This window comes from Pygoscelis adeliae, unplaced genomic scaffold (genome assembly GCF_000699105.1).
Source record: "Pygoscelis adeliae isolate BGI_AS28 unplaced genomic scaffold, ASM69910v1 Scaffold160, whole genome shotgun sequence".
NCBI classification, from domain to species: domain Eukaryota; kingdom Metazoa; phylum Chordata; class Aves; order Sphenisciformes; family Spheniscidae; genus Pygoscelis; species Pygoscelis adeliae.
The window spans coordinates 2,130,595-2,152,869 of NW_008824035.1; the positions used below are offsets into that span (position 1 = coordinate 2,130,595).

Genomic DNA, 22,275 nt, shown 5'->3' on the forward strand with positions numbered 1-22,275 from the left:
AGTAGGATGCCCTGCTATAAATATAATAAAGCCTTTTATTATGTCCATTAACCATGGACATGTGTGCACCAAAAGTTTCCTGACACGCAGTCATTTGTGGCTTTTTAATTATAAACAGAAAATATCTACCAGCAAAAGAAGACAGCAGACTGGAAGTGGATCTTTATGTGTGTGTTTTGAGTATGTTCTCTGACAGGCTGATGGCACCCACACCCTCCTCCTGATCCCGTCGGAGACTCTCTGCGTGTGCACATACGTGTACACAAAAAACCAGTAACACAACAGATCAGTCTCAGGTGATACAGATTTGTCAGCTGGGTCGACCCCAGGGGCCTTATGCAGGTTTTCAAACCCCAATAACAGCGATCAACCCCCTTTTCAATATGCAGATATGCCCCCCTCCATTTTGCAGACCTCGTTCCGCTTGAACTCAGCAGAAAAAAAAGGCCCAGTAAATTACTTGACAAATTAAGTCATATTTATTGAATGCGTTTTATTTCAACAACCGAAAAATTCTAACAGCCTAACAATGCACATAAGTTAAAAATTAATTATCACTTAGTGATAACAAAGATAAAGTTGATTTACATGGAAAAAAGAACATTTACAATATGTTAATCCTTATTCACATTGTTGATACCGCAATAAAACACAATTTGTTTTTTTTATTTTTTATTTCACAAAAAAGGCGGAAAATTGTGCTTTGTTAAGAGGCACTACAAGAAAAGTTTCTTTCTCCAAATAGATATTATATGATGGATATTGAATAAATAGACATATATGCATTGTAATTCGCAAAGTTCTGGCAAGACCACAGGCTAAAATGCCCACAGATTCACTTAGAACCACTGCAAAATTGGCAGTGAAATTAAACATAAAAAGGCAAGACTCAGCATTGAAAAAATACCTAATAAAATTTTTGGTTGAAGTGTAAAAGATACCAAATGTTGATGCCATCATCAGATGAACAACCTTACGTAGCTTGGCAAAATTCAGTTTCCTTTCAAATGTATGGAGCGATTTCAGCTACAGGATAAGAAGACAGTTTTGAAAGAGTAGCTCTGACAGAAACATAAAGCAGCAACCATTGAAATTCTGATTAAAGCTGCAGCATACTACAGAAACAAAGGGTGAAGAGCAAAAGGGGCATTAAGTAAGCAACCCACCATCATTTTGCAAAGGTATATGAAATTTATGCAGAGATACTCTTATGTTTCAAACATTAGTTTTGAAAAAATCCCTTAAAAACTCCAGAGGTTACTGAGCAGCTAGAATTAGCTTGTATTGCAACGTCTTCTCCCTGTATATTGTCTGTTCTGAGTAAATATCTACACGTAGAGGTTTGTTTTTCGTTTTTAACTCCTAACCTTTTATACCTTTCAAATATATAAATAGTATTAACAGTTATATTACATTGCCTGGTGTAGTAAACAGAAAGTAACTCTCAAAGTGATATTGCATGAGGTCTTTGTCAAGGTTACGCGAAAAGCCCATGTGAAAAAAGGAAGAAAAAAACCAGAAGCCTTGTTGGTACGGTTGCGGTTGCAGTTTGAACAGGCGTCTGAAATCAATCCAGCTGCAAGAGTGGCGAAGGTGAGGTCTTGTCTCGGAAATCATTGCACGGAAGTGAAAAGGAAATGCTACTTGGTGTCTCTTTCGACATGGTGCCTCAGAACGGGTGGATGCTATAGTAGATTGCAGCTTTAGTGCTCATGCCACTGAAGAGTCCGTCAGTATTAGCTCTGCTTTATGTACGGTAGCTGCTAGCTAGGCCGCTGCGAAACCCTTCGACAAGGAGGTGGATGGGTGTGAAGGGCCTCGCGCGCCTGCGGCCCCCTGCGGCAGGGAGGCTGGAAAGCGCCCGCGCCTCGGACGCCGCGCACTGGAGGTGGGCTGCAGCCTGGGGGACCCGCGGCTGAAAACGCTTCATTTCACTGGCACAAAACGCGTGACACGGAGGAAGCCCAGCTAAAACGGAAACACGGGGGAGGCTGGCGAGAAGGGCGAACGGGAAGTCAGCAACGCAAACCCTCGGTCTCTCAGCAATTTACCTGGACGGGATTGTTGGGATTGTGGCATTTTGTGTCCCAATGTAACTTTACACTTGTGTGTGTGTGTGTTTCACCTCAGTATAAACAAAAAAGCAACAACAAGAAGGAAGCTTATAAACTTTAAGATCTGAAACAGAGAACAGGTAAATAAAATCCACAGTAAAATGTGGTTCATAGTATGAATTCCATACATCAAATCTCAACACATTATCTTTCTTCTCTTTCTATAAAGACCTCGTTAACGGACAAGTCTTCTATGCACTGAATTTCAGTTTTAGTCATTCTGAATCCCATGAAAATTCATCTGTTCACTATGGAAAGGACTGTCTGGAGAGTGGAACATGCTGTATCCTTTTAAGTGTGCATTGTGTTTAAAGTACTTTAACTTACTAGTTTTCTTTTTAAGGTGCCCTGATTTGTTTTTCCATTTTCTCTCTTTTTTTCCTCTCTTCTTTTTTTGGCAGTGTTGATTTACGTCTTTAAATACATATCTCAAAAATTACCCATCAAGTCGCCAGATAGGAAGCCATATAATAATAATAAAAAAAAAAAAAAATCAGGGATAAACATAGAAAATAAATAGGAATTCAAAAATAGTCACCACACCCTGAGAGCAGGCGGCAGTTTATCAAAAAGCCAAAGCAACTCATTGTGAAGTGGTTTTAATACATAAACAAGTCTCATCTTTAAAGAACTCATTTCACAGTCTATACTTTCAGGTTGTAAAGTTCCGTCCCATGCAATTTTAATATATATATATTTTATGTAAATATATATATATATACACACAAAGTTGCAAATTTTCCTTCATTGATTTCATAGGACTTTTTCTTCCCATTTACTTGCTAGATGTCCCTTTCATAAGTGCAAGATTAATGAAGGCATAATCCTATGTGATTACAATGATTACTTCAGTCAAATGTAGGAAGTGTAACACTCGAGTGTCTGTGTCAAGGCGATGTCTGATCGGGCAACGCTGAATTCATTCGGTTCGCACATGGATCATGCGCAACGCAAACAAACAAACAAAAAGTAAAAAGAGAAAAAAATTAAAAATAAAACCAGAAAATCCTTGGATCAATGTATTGCTTTCTGCGCTCCTATCTCACATTATCTCTGGTCGATGTCCGCTGGAGCCGCCTTGCTTTTGTCGGGGTTCTCCTCCTCAGGCTCCACTTTGTACATTTCCTCAGAGCCCTCCTCGCTGTCGTTCTCCTCCGACTCCGTCAGCAGCTCCTCATCCTTGTACTCTGCCACGTCAACCACCGTTCCCAAATGCTCTTTTAGCTTCCCATGGTGCTTTACGTGGTAACGCTGGTTCTGGAAGAATTTGATGATGGTGTGTTTGGGGAGATCCAGCTGAGCAGAGAGGGTGTGGATGGCTTCCTGGTCAGGGTAGAGACCCACGTCGTGGATAAAGCTTTGAAGGATACCTAGAGCTTCCAAGGAGATCTTGGTACGGGATCTTGGCTTTTTGGCACAACTGTCCTCAGCGGGCGGAGGAGGAGCCTCTTCTCTAGGTGGGGAATTCTCCTTTGCAGGCTGGGATTGCTGTCTGTGCAGCACCTACAAGATCAAACAGACAGGCTTCACGTACATGCTGACCCCCTCAGTGCTTGAGATAAGGGCACTTGTACAGGTCTTTACACAGGGTCTACTTTGTTTTGGTGAAGAGAAGTATTAATTAATATTCATTTTCCACTACCTTTCTTACCTGTAAGACGGCTGCACCAGTAACTAGAGACTGAAAGGAGAAAGCGATATAAAAAGCTAACGACACAAAATAAATATAAAACCACAAAATAAATAATGAATACAAAATGTAGGTGATAGAAAGAAATATAAAATAGCCAAAATAAAAATTAAGTCAAAAGGTATTACAGTCTCATGGTCGTGATGACTGGCCAGTCGTCCCATCTCAGACAAGTCATTCTCCCACTTTGCTCCTCTTCTCCCCACTCCTTGTTTCCTCTCGTCTTTTCAGGCTAGAGACTCTCACCGTTTCTACAAGATGCCGAGTACCACAAAGGCCTAATCACACGTGGGATTGTCAGGTGCTACTTTAGCATGAATAGTGATTTGGCATTAAAATCCATCACAGCTGCTTTATGGCCAAAAAAAAAAAAAAAAAAAAAAGTCCAGACATTTGTTAAGATTTCCCTTCTATGAAGAGCGACATTGTCGTCGGTTCAGTTGCTTCGCAGAGCTGGCTTTAATGTACCTCTTGAACAGATTTCTCTGTATTACATCTGTATTAATTTCACTAGCTGAGAAGTTCTGAGTTCAAATAATTATATCGCTCCACTCTGAGAAAGCCTCTGGGCAAACACGGTTTTCAGTCTTGTAACAGATTTTCACCAGCAGTATCTCCTTTTTGGCAAGTTTAAAGAAAGCATATGTAGCTCTTAATCTTCCTAACAGCCACTTAAAATGACTAAGAAAGGGCCTCGTGCAGCCCTTATTCCAGAGGAAAAAATACCTGCTCGGAATTGTTAGAAATACAGAGGAGCTCCATATGCTTTCTTTAAAACCAAATCTATACAAGAGAGATTACCGGCAAAAATCCCCTACAGGATTGAGGGCTGTATTTGCCCAGAGGTTTCTTCAGATGCAGAGAAATTAATTATTAGAACTCAATGCTACAGAGCTAACAAAATCAATATGGATAAATATTTCTTTCCACAAGTAAGAGGGAATTCTGGCTCTTCACCCAAAGAAGAAAACGTCTTTGCTGCAAACTGTAACATCCAGAAAATCAACCCTACATTAAAGCTCTCTAAAGGGAAAAAAATAAAGATAAATAATGGAAATGTGCTGAGAACTTGCACTGAATTTTACACACATATGGAGCCCCCAGTAAAACGCTATACTAGTCCAGTTATTACTGCAAGAGGGGAGTCCTGTGGAATGTCAGCCTGTCATGCAAATAAATAAAAAGGCTCTGTGCTGATGAGCCCTTTATTCATTTCCTTCATCAAACGTTGCTGTCATAGTAATTTATAAGATCAGCGATCTCCAGTCACAGTTTTTGAAAAGCAACGTCGAAGTCCCCAGCCACTGCCCACCGCACACGTGCGGCCCATGAGCCGAACCTGGAGGAGGTGCTGTGAAAACGACCCGACCTGCAGCCTGGCCAAGGGATTGCCTTTCTTCTGCTGCACCTGATGGCAGCAGGAGGCACTTGGCTGGCCAAAAAGGGGCTACCTCTCCAGCTGCTGCTCAGCACCAGTCACGGAGGCAGGACCCCGTGCCACGTCCCCAGTGCCTCGATGAGCAGCGGGTGTGTGTGCGAGGGCGTGCCCATGCAGACACACAACTGCACGTCCCGCTGACTGCAGCACAAGTCACCGCTGCCGCCGCCGCGGAGCGATGCTTGTGACAGTGACGGAAAGCACCTGAACAAGGAGGCAGCTTCATGGCAGCTCCACACTGTCAGCTAAACGCAGGTGTCACCACCGGCGGCAGGCAGGGCTTGCCACACTCCTGGCAAGAACCGCTGGTGGGCAGAAGCGCTGCAATGTTTTTCGGTGCCAACAGATTCATTTTCCTCCCAAGCGCATGAATACTCAGGGTGTCACAGACATGGAGCTAACCGGGGAGCTGGGGGAAAGGAGAAACTCAAATGGAAATGTCGGGTATTCTGGTTTATGTTTTATTACATCTCTTGTAATAAAAGAGCATAATGTTCCAATGAACAGAATCACTCAGCTGCTCTTTGAGGATTTCGTTTTTGTCCATGGATTGTTTTCAAAGAGAAGAACCGACATTTCCAAATAGAGGGGTTACAGATGAGGGTCAGATCCGTACCTACATTGGCAGGGAGCGCTGAAAGCAGCAGAGCTGGCATCGCTGGCACTGGCCAAGGACCCAGCCCCATAAATTTGTCACACAGCCCCTGCCTACATTGTCTCCCCTGTTGTGCCCTCTGGTCCTGTTCCCTGACACTGTAAGGCCCAGAGCAGCAAAAAAGAAAAGGGCCACAAATAAATAAACTGCCAGGGAATTTACAGGCAGCGTCATATGAAAAGCCTCAAGTAGCATTGCTAATCAGACGCTGAATTCAAGTGGCAGCTAACAGAGATAGAAACACATCCAGAAAGAGTGCGAATTACTCAGTTCATTCTTGTTGGAACTGGAAGTGGGCTTTTTCTCCCTTTTCAGTTGACAAATAGCATGAGAAATGATCCAGCCTGAAAAATGTTACAAGACTTCCAATCAAATATAATGATGAAAAAAATCCAACGATACAGGATCAGCAGCAGTAAAATGTTTAATTTGAAGGAGATGAAGAGATGCCTACAGCATCTATAAAGCAATCAACCAAAGAGAGGGCTGAGAGCGGGAGGGAAAGAATAATTTCATTTAACCCTTCCTTTTCTGGAGTGACCTCTCTGTCCTCTCCAGAAGAGAAAACACGTAACTCGGGGCTTATCAGCGTAAAATATTAGAAAAAGGTTGTATTTTATTTGACTTACTGTTTTCCTAAATAACACAAAACCCTAGAGCTACTCTTATAACAGATAAATCTCATGATTTCACTAACTTCTGGGGGCTTGCTCTGGATTTCCAGTGGCATTAACAAAGGATTTCAGCGACACAACATTACCCATATACACAGAGATGGATAAATGTGCAGAATTTCCTTCCAGTTTAGGCTGTGATCGGTTTTGTATTTCCTTCCGATAATACGGGCTGTTTAATACAAAAAAGCATGCTTTTCTATGGGAAACAGATCAACTGTTGAGACACATGATACAATATGAAATCTAAATTACCTTTTTGTTAAATATTTGCTTTGAACTACATTTGTAAAACACACTGGTCAATGTGGGCAATTTGCTTACTTCATGTCGGGCTCTGCATGCCACAGCCTCATAGAGGAAACCACCTATTTTTGGCAGTTCCAGATTTTCCGATTTTGGGGTCATTATGCTACTCTTAAATCTGCAGGTAAAATTTCCACTGGCTTCATGCACTGCTGTGCACACTCTGCCATAACACTTGGGTTTTTGGGTCAGTGCTGCTCTGCTTCTGTACTGCAAAGAAGGAAACCCCACTGATCTTCCCTGATTAAAGTACAGGCTGCAGCTCATTTTCCAGTGCAGATAAACCCCCCAAATGATGGTCTGACCTACAACGAAACACCAGGCGTATGGTGGGCTTCAGAGAGAAGGGATGAAAACAGTGGCCACGCTCAGCCTTCCTTTTCCCAAGAAAGCTGGCGCTGGGCTCGGAAGGGTGCACATCCCAGCATAGGTGCACCGTGCCCACCTTTTCCACTCCCCTCTCCTTCCTCCGTGCCCTTCCCCACCGCTCCCCAACCACAGGTGGGGCAGCCTCCTCCTCCTCCACAGCCACCACCATCTGGAGCTGACTTCCCTTGCCCTCCCTCCCTCTCACCGACTCCCCATCTACTTTCAAATCAAATGTGAAGATATAGATTTCCTTCCATGCCCACAGGACTTATTTTTTCCATCCCTTCAAGAGATTTAATTTTTAAACTGTACAGGCATGGCTGCCTTCTCAGTGTTTCAGAACAACGCGGGTACGGAAGATGCTGCTTTATGAAGGGTCATTCAGGTAGACTTTAACCTCACAGACGAACTCATTTTTTCAAACAAATTAACCAGCACTGGTAGAAAACTTGCAAGAAAACGAATATGATGGAAGTTGACTTTAGAAGATAAAAGTGACTGGTCTTAAATCGCACTGTACTGAAATATGATTTGAAGGCCACAATGAAAACCAGCTGGAAGCCATGTGTAAAGTATAATGGTACATGCCTACAGGGGAGGAAGTGAGATATTGAATGATTAAGTTTAGGAGAGTATATAATGTAGTGTATCATTACGGGAGTGATCAGGATTACTTGTAATAAGCTAAGGGTTTGTGGTCTTTCTAAAATCCAAAGCCAAGAATTATTGGGGGGAAGGGATCACCGCACTGTTTTACACATATCTGCTCCCCACGTCTCGGGATGCTCCCACAGAAGAAACCTGACTTCGGCAGACTGGGACAGCCACGTTCCCACAGAAAAGAGAGGTGAGCGAACCCAAACTGAACGACGAACGTCATGTAATTGCAGTCTGTGTCTGCACTGTATTTAATTTTGGCTGGATTCACTACCCTACTGATGTTTGTTTCCATTTCCACCCACTTTCTAGCTACAACTAGACACATGAAAATGGTGAGTCACTAAGGGGAGCCAAGCAGGACACTTGAGCGGGGTACACACACGCACTCGAGCACCAGCTGCAGCGAGGCACCGGCTGACAACACTCGCTCCGTGAAATGCCACCTTTCGTTCCCTGAACAGCCATTGCAGCAGATTAGAAACAGGAACTGCATTTCTACGTGAAACCCCCGAGCTCTTTTGTTTCGTAGTGTGGTTCTGCTCTTCCCTTTGCAGACAGGATTAGTCATGTGAGCTCCTTTCCAACCAGTTTTGCTGAGAGGAAGAGGTGCCCCTTACTATGAGAAACACCAAAAATGTTACATTCTTGGCAGACAAGACTGTGCATTTGCAGCAGAGACTGCCCTTGTTGAACAGTCCCTGCCTTCCTCTGCGCACAGAGCGAGCACCGACAGGCACCTCCAGCGGCGTGTGCTGGCCAGTACCAATTCTCATAACCCAAACCCACATGGAGCAGAGTTGAATGGATTGGCCTTCTCTCCTCCACAGTGGGAAGGGGTCTCACTTTTTAGCTTTCCTTCACATTTACATTGCTCTCGTAGCCAGCCATGACACTGTATCACACCAAGGACTTTTATGCCAAAGAGAGCAAATTTTTAGCCTGCTTAAAGAGCCCAAAATAAAAGCCAGAGAGAACGTCCACATTTTACAAAACGTAGGTTCAGTACCTGTGTTTGGTCCGTCTGACACCGGTCATCTATTACATCCCTTACAAGCATTCACGGCGAGTCAGCAGGATTTACCACTGGTTTGACTCAACGCAAAACCTGATTCACTACATACTTCATGTAAGTGAGCCCGTTGGAAAAGCCCCTTCCCAATGACTAGCTAAAGTCAAAGGGAGGGCAGAAGACAAGCCTAAACAAGGTGTTCAGCTGCACTTTACCCAGACTTGTAGCTGGAATTTGCAACACTTCACCTCTGAAAGCTGAGAGCTCCCGGGCAGTGCCTACCTACCATGTTAAGAGTTTACTTAAGAGACAACCTCCATCACCTTGCAAAGAAATCTTACACCTAGAAGGAGGCACTGTCTGTCCCTCTTAGCAGATCTTACAGGAACAATCTGTGAGAGGTTATCTATCCAAACAACCAACTTCACCCTCACTATACTGTCAGTCTCTCGCAGCTTATCTTTGTATACAGAAATGTACAAGAAGAGAACAAAGCAAGCTGCTGCCACAAACAGGCTTGCACCCTGACAGCCTCCCAGGCTGGGGCTTGCAGGGGTAAGAGCATTAATTAGACGCAATCACTCTGCCAAGACACTTTACAGGTTTCCTAGGAATGTCTGTACAAGAAACTGTAGCAGAAGTTACAATTTGCACCTGTGTTCATTTCTTTCCTCTTAAAAATGTGGTTGTTAGACTACTCTTTTTTTTCTTCCTTGCAAAAATATATTCATTTAGGTAAACACTGCAGCACTAGTCGCAGCTCCAAATGAAGTATTTTCTTTGGGCTCATTCTCACAGTGGTGATTTCACACCTTGACACCATAAAGCTGTGTTAAAGACCGTGGTTTAGTTTCCTTGCTTTTCTTGGATTATACAGTATCCTAAGGTCAAAACTCAGGAAAATCCAAAACTGTTATTAAAAAAGAAAAAGTATCTATGAAGTGATGACAAATTGCAGACTACAGGTGTTAGATTACATTTTGACTCCAGGCAGGTTTAATATACTTCAGTTTCCTTTTACAATAGCCCTCAGCAGGTACTGTTATCGGTAAGGGATTTAAAAAAAAAATATGGTACTCAATAAAAGAAGACCGTGTCAAAAGAAATCAATATGAGCGTGCAAAATGGTAGGAAGTCTGACATGGATAAATATGTTCACTTTCATCTAACTTCAGTCTGAGCTTCTTTTAATTTTGTAGCTCAAATGCTAGCCGCACGTCCTGTGCATTTTCCAATGCAGCTTAGTAATTGCTTCACAAGAGTAAACACCGTTATTACAGATAATTATAATACATGTTTGTGATATGATGTACACCGCCTCATGCAAGCCAGACCAAATCAGCCAACCAGAGCTGGTGGCTACAACAACTTGTAACCCAGCAGCCCTGGGTCCTATTCAGCTGCAAAGACAAAGCAGTCAACACAGTAAAAAAATCCCCCAAATATTCAGGCCTTTCCTACCACCCTTCATCCGCTACTGACCACCACTGGCGCCAGAATATTGGATTAGACAAACTCCGGGTCCTAAATCGTTCAGCTCTGAGGTACAAGTCACTCTCTGAGCCACACAGAAGGGGAATCAGAGGGAACTATGAGGAGAGAAATGAGTTCCACAGGGAATCCAAAGTCAACGGCAAGTTTGGTTTCCAGGCTGGAATGTGAGCTCGTTGAAGTGATTCATTTCAACATCTTTGCAGCACACTTGCCACATGCTTCCCTTTGCTTTATGGCGGTCGCCTTGCTTAAGGGCAGGAAACAGGCAGTGATCTGAAAACATGGCAAGACACTGAACAAACACCCAGTCTCTGAAATAGCGGCCCCATCCTGCAATTCTTCTTCAGGACCGAACTGTCAAAATTGGTCAGAAAGGTGACTAAAAAGACAACAGGAAGAAAGAAAAGATCAAAAAATAACAAAACTTTCAGTTGTGCATTGCTTTTGCCACCCCACGCAAAGTGATAAGCGTAAGCATTAGCAAAATGCAATTAATCTTGACTTGAAGGCGGGGGGAAAGTGTCTCCCCCCTCCGGCACACACTGCACCCATTAATGCTAACAGGAGCTTAGCATGCATCAAAGAGCAAATACACCACAAAACATTTTTAAGAGCTATCATCACTGGAGATAAAATATAAATTACAGCCTGATTACACTGCGCTGCTAAGAGGCTACGTGTGCAGCGTAGCTCACGGTGACAACTGGAGATGACCAGATAACTTTTGGACAGGTCTAAGGTTACCGTAAAACATCTGTGCAGAGGAATCTTTCCTTGTCTTTGCTTTCCTTTCAAGAAGCCGTGGCACTGCTGTCTGCACAGTTGTTTGAAGAATGTTTACAAATCAGCTTGACAAAGAGAAAAAAAAAATTCTGCCATCACTTGACCACAATCATGATCTTATTCTTCAGTAATGCATGGTTTATTTCCCTTTCCTGATCTCTGTTAATAGACAGCACGTGCCTACACAATAGCCACTATTTTGTCTGTATAATGTTAAAAAAATAAATCACAAAACTCTGACAATGCAGAGCAGTGTCCCGGTGTTTCCTGGGGTAACTGCTCTCCCTCGAATGCTAACTCAACTCTTCCCACAAAAACACAGGCACAACTTTCATTGCTGTGCAAGTGCCTGAGAACTAGCTGATTTTATGGAGTAGCATAAATGAGCTCATGCTGATGAACGTTAGTGGATTAGCTCTGAATTTCCCATCTTTGGCTGGTTTAAGCCAGATTCTTAGGTTTACTGCATAGTAACTGTGGCCAGCAGTGGATATCCCCTTCTCAAATACCTAGCTGCAGCCTGGAAGGGTTGTCAACAACTACTATTCAGCCCGCAGGTGGAGCCGGCACGTACCTACTGTATAAATACGCAACAGGCCAGATTCATTCTGGCTTCTGCTGGCACAAACCAGGGTGCTGGTGACAGAGAGGCCAGCGTGGCCAGGAAGCGTTGCACAATGCCGCTGCAAACTCCCTCCTGAAGGCATCGGTGATGGATGGCTCCATTGTCTGGGGATGGGGCACGGCCAGCACAGCTGGCATGGGGGCTGGCTTGCTGCATCCCCTGGCAGGCAGGCAGGACTCTGCCAGCCTCGAAGAAGCCATGCAAGCCTCTCTTGCCTGTAACCTGCGGTAGCAAGGCAGCCTCCCCCTGCAAGGGAAGAAGCAACAGCCCCATAAACGTTCACGCTGCCCTTCTGCATGGTGATGCTAACTGGAGTCCCATTCAAGCGGGACTTTCAACATCTGTGAATGCCTCAAGGACCACAAAACCTTCCAGTTAACACTTACCCTCTCGAAAACAAGGCCATGAGCTTTGTGGGCCTCTGACTTGCCTCTTTCGTGCTTTCTCTTGCAGCCCTTAGCAAGGCTCTCCAGGGTGCTACGGTGTGTAAAGCCCTGCTTGGCAGTTTCCAAATAGAGACTGAACTTGGTTGTGGTTGGAGGGAGGGTCTGTCAAAGATTTTGGGTCAATTCTGAGTTTCCCCATCCCAACCCTGTTAATCCTAATGAGGAGCTGGCAGAATGCCACAGGAACTAAGGAAATAACAAAAGGCTTTTTGGTTTGCTTTTCTGCAGACAAAATACTTCTTGTACCCTCTACATTTTACTGTTTAATTAACACTATAGATGTTCTCCTTTTCATTTGAAAATCAGAAAAGCATTTGCGGGCAGCGTGAGCAACATCTTCCCTGACAAGCCCCAACCTAGAACCATGCTTAAGGCCAAGCTCTAAACCCCTAACTATGGTGGCACGGATGGCGCCACTATAATCATGTTGTTTTCCAGTTACTCAGATCAGGAGTAGGCACTGCATTATTTCAGGAAGGATATGTTTGGATTAGACACTGGATTCTGGGGGGGTGTATGGGGGGGTAATTATTTGTCCCATCAAACTGTTTTAGGGCCTTACAGATGGCTATTTGGGGTTCCAGGAATACCCAACTGTACTGCTAATTTTTACAATGGGGGCAGTTAGAAGTCAGAAGAACCTGACTGTTATGGTTAGTGAAAATAGTAGATTTGTGCTGATAAAACACTACTCAGCATGTTTTTTGCTTTCTAGACGTAACCACCAATGCACTTAATAACAGGACTTGAGCAAACTATACTGTGTGAATCAAACACATAAAAGTATAAATATTCCTTTTTTTAGAAAGCAAGTCTTAAAAAGTGCATTATAATCAACTACCATGGTAAAAGGCAAAATATCCAGCATTACCACACACGCAACTGGCATAATGTGCTTTATTATACCCTTAGCTTGAAACTGGGTAAATAAAAATCAAATGACCGAAGTACAGTCTCCCGCACAGATTAGGGCACTGAGGACAGGAGGCCTCGGAGAATTAGATCTGAAATCCTTTGTCCTCCTGATTACACTCTGGAAAAGGTGGACACATACGGAAGACTGAGGAAGCTACGCTGGTGTTACCGCTCTCCACGTCTCACTACTCCGACCTGTACCTATTTTATAGGTTCTGGGTGCTGGAAGAAAAAGGCTTTATGGAAAGTAAACAGCACCTGCAGTTTATATTCACAGTACTAGAAAATATGCAGTTGGGGAAAATATGCAGCTGTTCATTTTTAATAAAATGGTTTCATATATGGCCAGCGAGGCAGTATTAGGACAAAGCAGAGGATGACACTGTTATGGCCCTGGGGTCCATCCCTGGCTTTGCCGCTGCCTGCTGTGGGGAGCTCTGTGGACCGCTCAGCCCATGGCTGGCTACACACACATAATCGCAGGGGTAAGCTCACACTTAACACAAGGCTGCAGCTTGTGTAGATCTGTGTGCAAGGAGACCCAGGCTTTTGCTAGAAATGCAGAACACCATGCTTTGCTTCATTAAGATTAGAATTGTGTGGCATTTTTCAGTCAAAAATCTTTCTTTTGGTCACATGTGTCGACTGAGTGGCATCAAAGTATTGCCTAAATAAAGTCTACTTTGCCAAGCTGTTTGCCTGAGGCGGCAGGGGGGGTGGATGTTCTGACAAAGTTCAAGCAGTTGTTTAGGCATGAAACAGCATATTCTGGTTGCTTTTATTCAGAACAACTTTTGCTCTTCAAATTCTTGCTATTTTCCTTTAAAGCATTATGTTGCTCTAAACTGACGCAAACCTTTTTTTTTAATTTTAACTGAAAATAATAACTTAAAAAGCACCAATGTATTTTTTTCTTTCAGTATTTCAGAAATGTCAGCAACCCCTTAAACTCAGCTCAAGCACTTCTATAGCTCTAGGCTGTACCACCCAAGGAACAGTATCTCATAGCCATCTATCTATCTACCCACCTACCTCCTTCACCATCATATTTACAAAGGGTTGTACTGAAGGGAGCTCTGAAAGAATGAAATGTAATGCAGTTTATAAAAGGAGCTAGATGTGAATCTTTCCTATCTCAAAATCCAATAAAGCTTGTGATTTTTATTGCATGTGGGAGTCCTTTGGTCTATGTAATACTGATTAGCAGCTTGGCCAGTAAGTCTGATAAAACCAGAAAGTACTTTCAAATATATTCCAGCCAGAGACACCTGGGAGTGAAGCGTGTGTGTTGCAGCTGATGGCCCCAGGGGCACACACGTATCTTGGGATTTCTTCCTTGGTTCTGTTCCATCTCGCCATGGTTTTGTTCCATTCTCTCCAGAAAGAATGTCTCCAAGCCTCTCTTATCCTTGAATCTTCCCGAAAAGGAGGCATCATCTCAAAACTATTCCCCCTCACCTTTCCAGCACGCATGAACCCCAAAAATTTACAACCTGCTTCAGCCAGGGCTCTGGACTGGACTTTAATGGATCCCAAACAGAGCAATGCAGCATTCTTACTCCTGATCTCATTTAAATAAGGGAACACCAGGAATAACATTACTCCAAGTCAGCAATGCTTCCGCGGTGCTAATCAGGCCATTAAAAAGGCATAAGCAGTTTGTTTGACGCAGAGGGACAAAGACAACCACAGAAATGAATCAAAACCAGGGAAAAACTAGAGATTAAAAGTAATAATTCAGCAAACCACTGTCTGAATGCATGGTAAGTGGCTAAAAGACACAATCACTGCAAGATCTAGAGACAAAAAAATGTCTCCTGACTGAATGAAATGTAAATTAAAGTCACTCTGGTACAAAAGCATTTCCTTCATAGGGCAGTACTCACTGCCACCAGGAAATCCAGACCCGTTTGCTGCAAACGAGGGCTGCTGCAGCTGACCCTCCCTGATCTCGCTTAAGGAAAACACACACGCTCAAAGTCAACAGTTGGAGGGAAAGGAAGAAAAACCCAAATGCGGCAGACTTGCTAGAAGAGACTTCCATGGAGGTTCCCTCCCCACATAAGCAGATGGTTTCCAGTTAGTCAGGGTCAGGGACTGCCCGTGTGGTTTCCTGCCTGCTTGCCTTTGTAGCTTATCTAAATCTCATCAAGATACGCAGCCCGAAAAAATCAGAATGGCTAAATACAGGAATTAGGGAAACTAAATACAAATGAGCTTTGGTTTGCACTTGTGCAGATGAGCAGGGGAATCTGTGCCCGTGGGTGGGATGAACGCAGTGGTGCCGACCCCTCTGCCAGGGCAGCCACGTTGGGCCGGATCAGGTCTCGCTAATGCCGCTGTGCCCGCCCAGGCACCAGAGCCGTGCCTAACTCTATCCAAAACACTCTGGGAAACAGCTTAGCTGCTTTGAAAATACCCCTGACATCCATTCACAACCCTGCCTGCTTTAACTGTGGCGCCGGTGCCCGCTGGCAGGCCGGCTACACGGTGTATCCCCATCCATGCTCGCAGCCCGTGGAGGGGTGGCACACGCGTAGTGCGTGTCTACGTGTTTTGCAAAGCTCCAGGCAGACGCTGGCTCTTGGAATGCCATGCATGGGAGCAAAGCAAAAATCCAGCCAGGAACGCATGCACAAGCTACCATATGGAAAGGGCATTCTCAAATTAAACCCTGAAACCCAGATGAGATCTGAGCGAAGGACAGTTTCACTTAAAGGAAATCTCTGAGGTCAACCAGCAATTAACTGAAAGGTTCTGATTGAATACGCTATTGACTGCGCTCACATCAGACAGCTTCCTGTTTATTATACCTTATGGGCTGTCTAGGTGCCAAGACATTAAACTGTCAATAATCTATTAATACTAAACAGCTCCTCCCTCCTTACTCCCCCATGCAAATACTCTTAGGCTAAGAAACTGCACTAAAAAGATGGAAATTTTTGAAGTGAGAGGGAAATGAGCTTTTTAGGGTATTTCTTTGCTTGGTTCCAGCTGAAAGTATAGCAACATTCATAAACAATATAATACGCAGTCTATAACTACATGGAAAAAATTGTGTTAAAAAAAAAAATCAGACATGATTGAGACCATATCGTGAAATCTGGCTTTCTTTTCCAAGCCATCTTTAAACAGTCTAAGTTAAATTTAATTAACAATTTACAACAAGGAGAGAGAAGTTATTTAAAGAGAGGCCTACAGGTCCTTAACATTCAGTGTCTGGGAAACAGTTGTATATAAAAAAAAAGTTTTAATGAATTTAATAGAGAAAAGCACTTTAATTAAATGCTGTCAGAGAGGATTGTATTAATGACTGCACACAAAGGAATTTAAAGCAAGCCAAGTATATTTAGCAAATAGGAAGTAGGCTTTCAGAGGCTGCAACTATTTATGTTTCTGCCATTGCAATGCATCTAGGAGATCGCGTTGCCAATTGAAAGCAGTTATGTTATTAGATATGATTTTATTTATTATGGATTATTAAAATTTCAAATGCTGCAGGGAATACATTTATTTCACTTCTAAGATGAAAGAACAAAGATATTTCCTGCTTGTTCAGTAAGAGGAAAAATAGAAGAGGAAATAAATAATAAATAATAATAATAACTTAGCACTTAACTAGTGAAGTGCTGTCCAGACAGATCTTTTTATGGGGCCTGTTGAATCCTGGAATTTTAGTGTGTCTCTTTCTTTCTGCTACAACTGGATGGATTCGCAGTTGCTACCGCAGCTTCCCTCAACACAGCACGGAAAGAGGAGCCAGCTCTTACTCCTCATGGGCAGGATACAACTCCTCGTTGTATCCTGCGGTAGCACAAGGGACTTCTGCGATACTCTGCATGTTTCAAATCTAAAAATTACCAAAATCCCGAGAAGTAAAAAGAAATCTAGGTTGCCAAGCTTTTTGCAAGCAAGATTGAGAAGACCAAGGTTTTCCAGACCTAACCAAAAGACTTAGACACACAACTTTCATAAAAGCCCCTAACAACTATGGGTCTGCATTAAGCCTTTCTGCAGAACATGCTCGCCTTCCTCAACATCCATGTGATGGGACTTGTGGCAGGAAGGAAGAGGGCTCTTCACAATCCTCCCTGCCCACGTGCCTTGGATTCAAGTGCAGCACATCAAATGGGCATGGCCTAGTATGAGCATAATGTAGAGATCCAAGCCATAAATTTGAGGAAAAAGCAACTAGAAAATTCAAGGGTGTCAACATTATTTTGTACTATGATGGTACAAATAGCATAAAACTAAATTTAATCCAAACTGGAAACCGAGGAATGTTTTTTGACACAAAGTCAATGAGACGGCTGGGTCTGTAATATCCAGGATATGTTCTGTGATTTACCACATCCTTTTTGCCATATGTAATGGTAAGACATTAATAATGATTTTAGAAGTTTCAAACTTCTCAATGTTCCACCAGAGGCACCTTTTATGTGCTTGTACGCCTTGGTTTCTGAACACCAAGTCCCTTTTAAGTTAGGCACCACGATGCGAGTTAGTCCCAAATTACTGGTTTTAAAATGTCTTTATTTGTACTTAAATATAAGATTTTTACCTTCTAATTTGAAACATGAAGAAGTGAGTAGAATTAGGGGAAAAGACATTGGAAAGGAGGCACAAGGGGATACCTACTTCCTTTCACAATATGAGTAGCATCATAAATGGTGAAGTTCAATTTTCTAAATACATTGTCTGATTTTTGTTTAAGACTTTAATAAAAGTCATGTGTGATGTGTGTTGAGAATGTAGCCTTTGTTGTTCCACAGCTAGGGATCTTGCAAACAGCTTCACTTTGTCTGTGCCAAGATATTTTGGAATATTCTTTGAAACACTGTAAGCATAGATGACTGTGAGAAAAAATATGTGCTACTGTACTTCTGGATACTTGATGTGTGAGAATAGTGCATACACACAAAAACATTTCCCATTTCAATCTGCAATTCCTGTAGAAGTCCATACAAACATGGAACAACATACACAGCATACTAACCCTGAAAAAAACATATCCCTGCACATATTACAGTCTCTGAGTATTTCCAACCATTGAGGGGAAAAAAAGAAAAAAAAAAAAAGAAAAAAGAGAAGTCCACACCAATGAATTTCCAAAAAGACTGGCCCAGGGCAAGGAGACCGAGCATCTATGTCCTGCTCTGTGATAGCCTAACTCCCAGCACTGCCCAGAAGCTGCACAATTTCCTTGGGGGGATGCCATGCAACACGGGAGGAAGAGCATCTCGCTCGCTCTAGGAGATCTTTGGGGGACAAGCAGTCCCTGTGCTCTGGTAGCACAATACAATCTTGTTTCCCTCCCCGTGTAATTTTTACGATTGCCTATCTGCACAGAAAGGCCAGCTGCAATGAGCCAGGGCTCTAACTTTATCCTAAGATTTCTGTAAGGAGCCCAAGAACAAAATGTTCCATATGGCCAGTAGCCTATAAAAATTTACACATCTCTAAAGCCTGATATTATCATTTATGTACAAGTGTGAGGGACAGGGAGTATTTAGGGAGCATTAAAATGAAATTAAAAAGAGCAACATTTTTAACTGCAAAAATTTTCGAACGTAAATGGAACAGAGGCTCATCTAGTGTCTTTTCAGCCTTCAAGATTTGCCTGCTGCCAGCCGGCAAGCTTCAAAGGTTATGTGAATTTAAAGAGCTTTATTTAGTAATCTTGCTTTAGATGTTTGCTCATCCTCAACCTACTACGACTCCTTACAACGCTGGCAGCTTAGCACTTATGAGAGGGCCAGGACTGGAAGAAATGAGGGCTAAATCTGGTCAAATTGTGTGTGAAAGGCAAAAGGGTGAGATGACAGGGGCCAGAGCTACAGTGATGTCATTTGCTAAAAAGACGACCTGTCAGAGCAACATCAACGCAAACCACCACCCTGCCGATTACTGCCAAGTCTCCGCAGTGCTAAATCTGCACATTCAGATTGCAAGCGGAGTTTCTCCCTGGAGCATCCCCCAGCAGGAGCCGGGGCAGCCCGAGCAGAGCTCCTCTGGGGCAGCCTTGCACAAGCTGCCATCTGGGCAGAACTGCCTCTGCCTTGAACAGGGGAGCACGTCCTGCATGACAGCGCACGCGTCCTCGGCCCCAGGAACGGCCTTTACCTCCACTGTGGTGTCAGTACCCTCACAGTCTTCTTCATTGTAAGAAGGTGGTGAAGAAAAACACCAGCCATGCTCTCAGGGCTCCCTCGCTTAAGAGTCCCACCTCATTCCTGCCCTGTCTTCGGTTGATCCTGGATCAAATGAAAGCTGTCCCGGAGCAGGTGGCACTGAGGTGGCCTCACAGTTCCAGGAGTCTGAACAAATACGGAAAGGATGTACTACTTCGACAAGACTAAACTTGCCACCTCGGAAAAAAACCAAAACTATCCACTTTACTTGATCTCCCATTTCTAGGGTTAAATGGAATAGTACTAAACCTAAACTAATTTCAGAACAGAAGCAGTTTTGCTTTAATTGCAAGTACACTCCTCACTATCATTTCAAGGGGAATCGCAGGCTTAAAGTTAATAAAAATCAGCAGTACTTTTCAGCCACATTAGATATCCACACTAAACAGAAACAGCTGAGAAGGCACAGTAGGCATGTTTGGCTCTAGCAGTCAAAGCTCAGTGGATTTCCAGTGCAATTGTGATAACTATCAATCACAAGAAGCTTTTTTGGACACCTCAGAGTCGGATGTAAGGGGTTCGTTGTCTGATATGTGCTCCTGTTGCCTTTGTCAAACCTCATGCAAGGCTCCTGAGCTACTGTGGCCTGTCGGGAAGATGGCGTGCACCAAAAGGATGGAAAACCAGAGCGCACAGCCACAGCTTTTGTTCCAAAACGCAGCATGTCTGGCTGCGGGGCGTGGGTACCGGAGCAGTATGAGAACGCAGTTCAGAGGTGGAAGCCCTCTGAGAGTTTTGCATGTACTGCTTTCTTCAAAGAAAGAGAGTCTCTTACCCCCACCCAAAAGCAGACACACACACGACAGAGATAAATGCATAGTAAGTGGCATTTGCAATATATATTGCCTTCAGCTTTAATACTGCACAGAAATAGAAGTGGCATAGTTTGACATTTTTTTCAGTGGTTTTTGAATGGTTTAGATTGAAAGGAGATACTGAAATTGACTGTTATTGTCTAATTTTGATGAGAGAGAGACAATGGAACTCCAGATAACGTAATAACTGAGGAACACAGATATTCTCTACTCACAAAATTCACAGATCTCTTTCTGACATGCATTTCCCCCTGTAGTTCTAAATCAAAGACAAAATAGATACTCCAGCTCCAACCCACCCAAACCAAAGCTCTGAGCTTTCTGAGTGGAATGAATAAACCTGTGATACAAATATCTCTAAAAGTCCATCTGGGCTTGTTGAGTACAAGTTGTCTCACCAGTCTTGACCACCCCTGTCTGAGCAGGCATCATATCCAGCCATGGAATAAGGAGCTGGTGGAATCAAAAAGCAGTGGGTATCCATCTATGGTCTTGTCTTCTGGGTGCAGAGAAATGATCAAAAAGCAAAATTATCAGGGCGCAGCCATTAAGAATGAATCACAAGGCACACCATCCCCACAAAAAAAATTGCCTAGATAAAACAGTAAGCACCAAAGTCAGAGAGCTAGCATGGTTTGGGAAAGTAGTTTTTGTCCAAGTCTCCCAGACAACTCAGTCCTGATTTCCAGTATGCGAAAACCCCTGCTGTAACCCACACAAACACAGGAAAAACTCACTGTGCACATCGTCCTATAGATCATTAAGCACACCATGTTCCCCTATGGAATAACAGTTTTGCTTCACTCATCATCTGTGATTGCCTAACTATTATTAATTAATTTTATTTTTAAGAAAAGAAATTTTAAGTCTCACTGTTTTTTCCATCTGCATGCTATGCGTTGTGTGACCCCTGAACTCTAAGACATTGTTTAGAATCAGATATTTCATTAGAAAGCACTACTGTGGTGTTCATTCCCCTCTTTATTACTTCTAGAAAGAGAATATGAAATTAGTTTCATTGGATTGCCATTGCCACTTGCCTTGACCCATTTTTACGAGGGCTCCATGTTCTGCTGTTTTGTATTTCATTGTCATTTCTAAAATATTTGTTCCCTTCCACCCCTCACAAAATCACAAAATTAGTATTTAACTTACTTCTGTGGTATGTTATTTTCCACATATTTAAAGAGAGACCACAATGTTTGCAGTGAACACACAATACAGAAGAGCTTTCCTACAGCTTTCTACTATGCCTCCTTTTATTTACTAATGTTCCTCCATGATTTAAGATCTGAACTATTATAAATTGCCAGATTTGTCTAAATCAAAGCCTCTGAGAAAAAAAGGGCGGAGGGACATAATTTTTAAAAAAGTGACAAAAGTAACAGTGTATCAGAAAGCATGTGAAAACCGTTCCTGTTTCTCTAAAGTCAACATTTGACTGCTCTTAAATCAATATGTACCTACCAGCTTCAGCAGATCTATCTGTCAGCTTATGTAGAAAATGAAAGGCAAGGTCTCCCTGCTCTCTGAATAGTAGGTACTTTGCTGCAGTGGTGGCTCATTACTCCAGAGAACCAGCTTATCCACCCCAGCACTTCAGAGACAACAGCTTGATTCATCGTTTTCCCAACTGAGTCAGGTTTCTCTGCCCCAGCAATTAACAATGAATTAGCACTATATTAAAGTGCCAGGCAAGATGGTTATTCTCTGGAGTAGTCACCTTGGACACAGAAGACGAATAGTGGGAGAAGGGAGAGAAATTAGATTTACTGTGTCCCAGCACATCCGTAACAAGCACTGAATCCCTGGTTGGCAATGGGAAGCGGCTGTAGGCACTTCTCAGCATTAACACTCCAGAAAGGTCCAATGCCAGCGAACAGCCCGGGAACGGTGGGATTTAGGGAGGGATGGAAAGTAAGACAGGGTACCCTCACCTCTGCAGAGTAGGAAGCTAAACACAGAAGCATGAGGACTGCTTGCTGCAAAGTGACTACTCTGCATGCAGTCTGTCCAACAGATCTACGTAAGAGCCAGGCCAGGCCAGATCAAAGGTCCAGCCAGGATCCTGCGTCTGATGGTGGTGGAAGA

At 43.2% G+C, this 22,275-nt stretch overlaps 1 protein-coding gene across 1 annotated transcript in view; it reads right to left on the reverse strand.

Annotated features, from left to right (window-relative positions):
• Positions 1-2,503: 2,503 nt before the first annotated feature.
• Positions 2,504-22,275, reverse strand: part of SATB2 (SATB homeobox 2) — a 118,932-nt gene continuing 99,160 nt past the window's right edge. Inside the window, exon 11 of the mRNA XM_009331567.1 lies at positions 2,504-3,617. Coding sequence (XP_009329842.1) covers positions 3,162-3,617 — 456 coding nt within the window. The 3' untranslated portion in view covers positions 2,504-3,161. The remainder of the gene's footprint in view (positions 3,618-22,275) is intronic.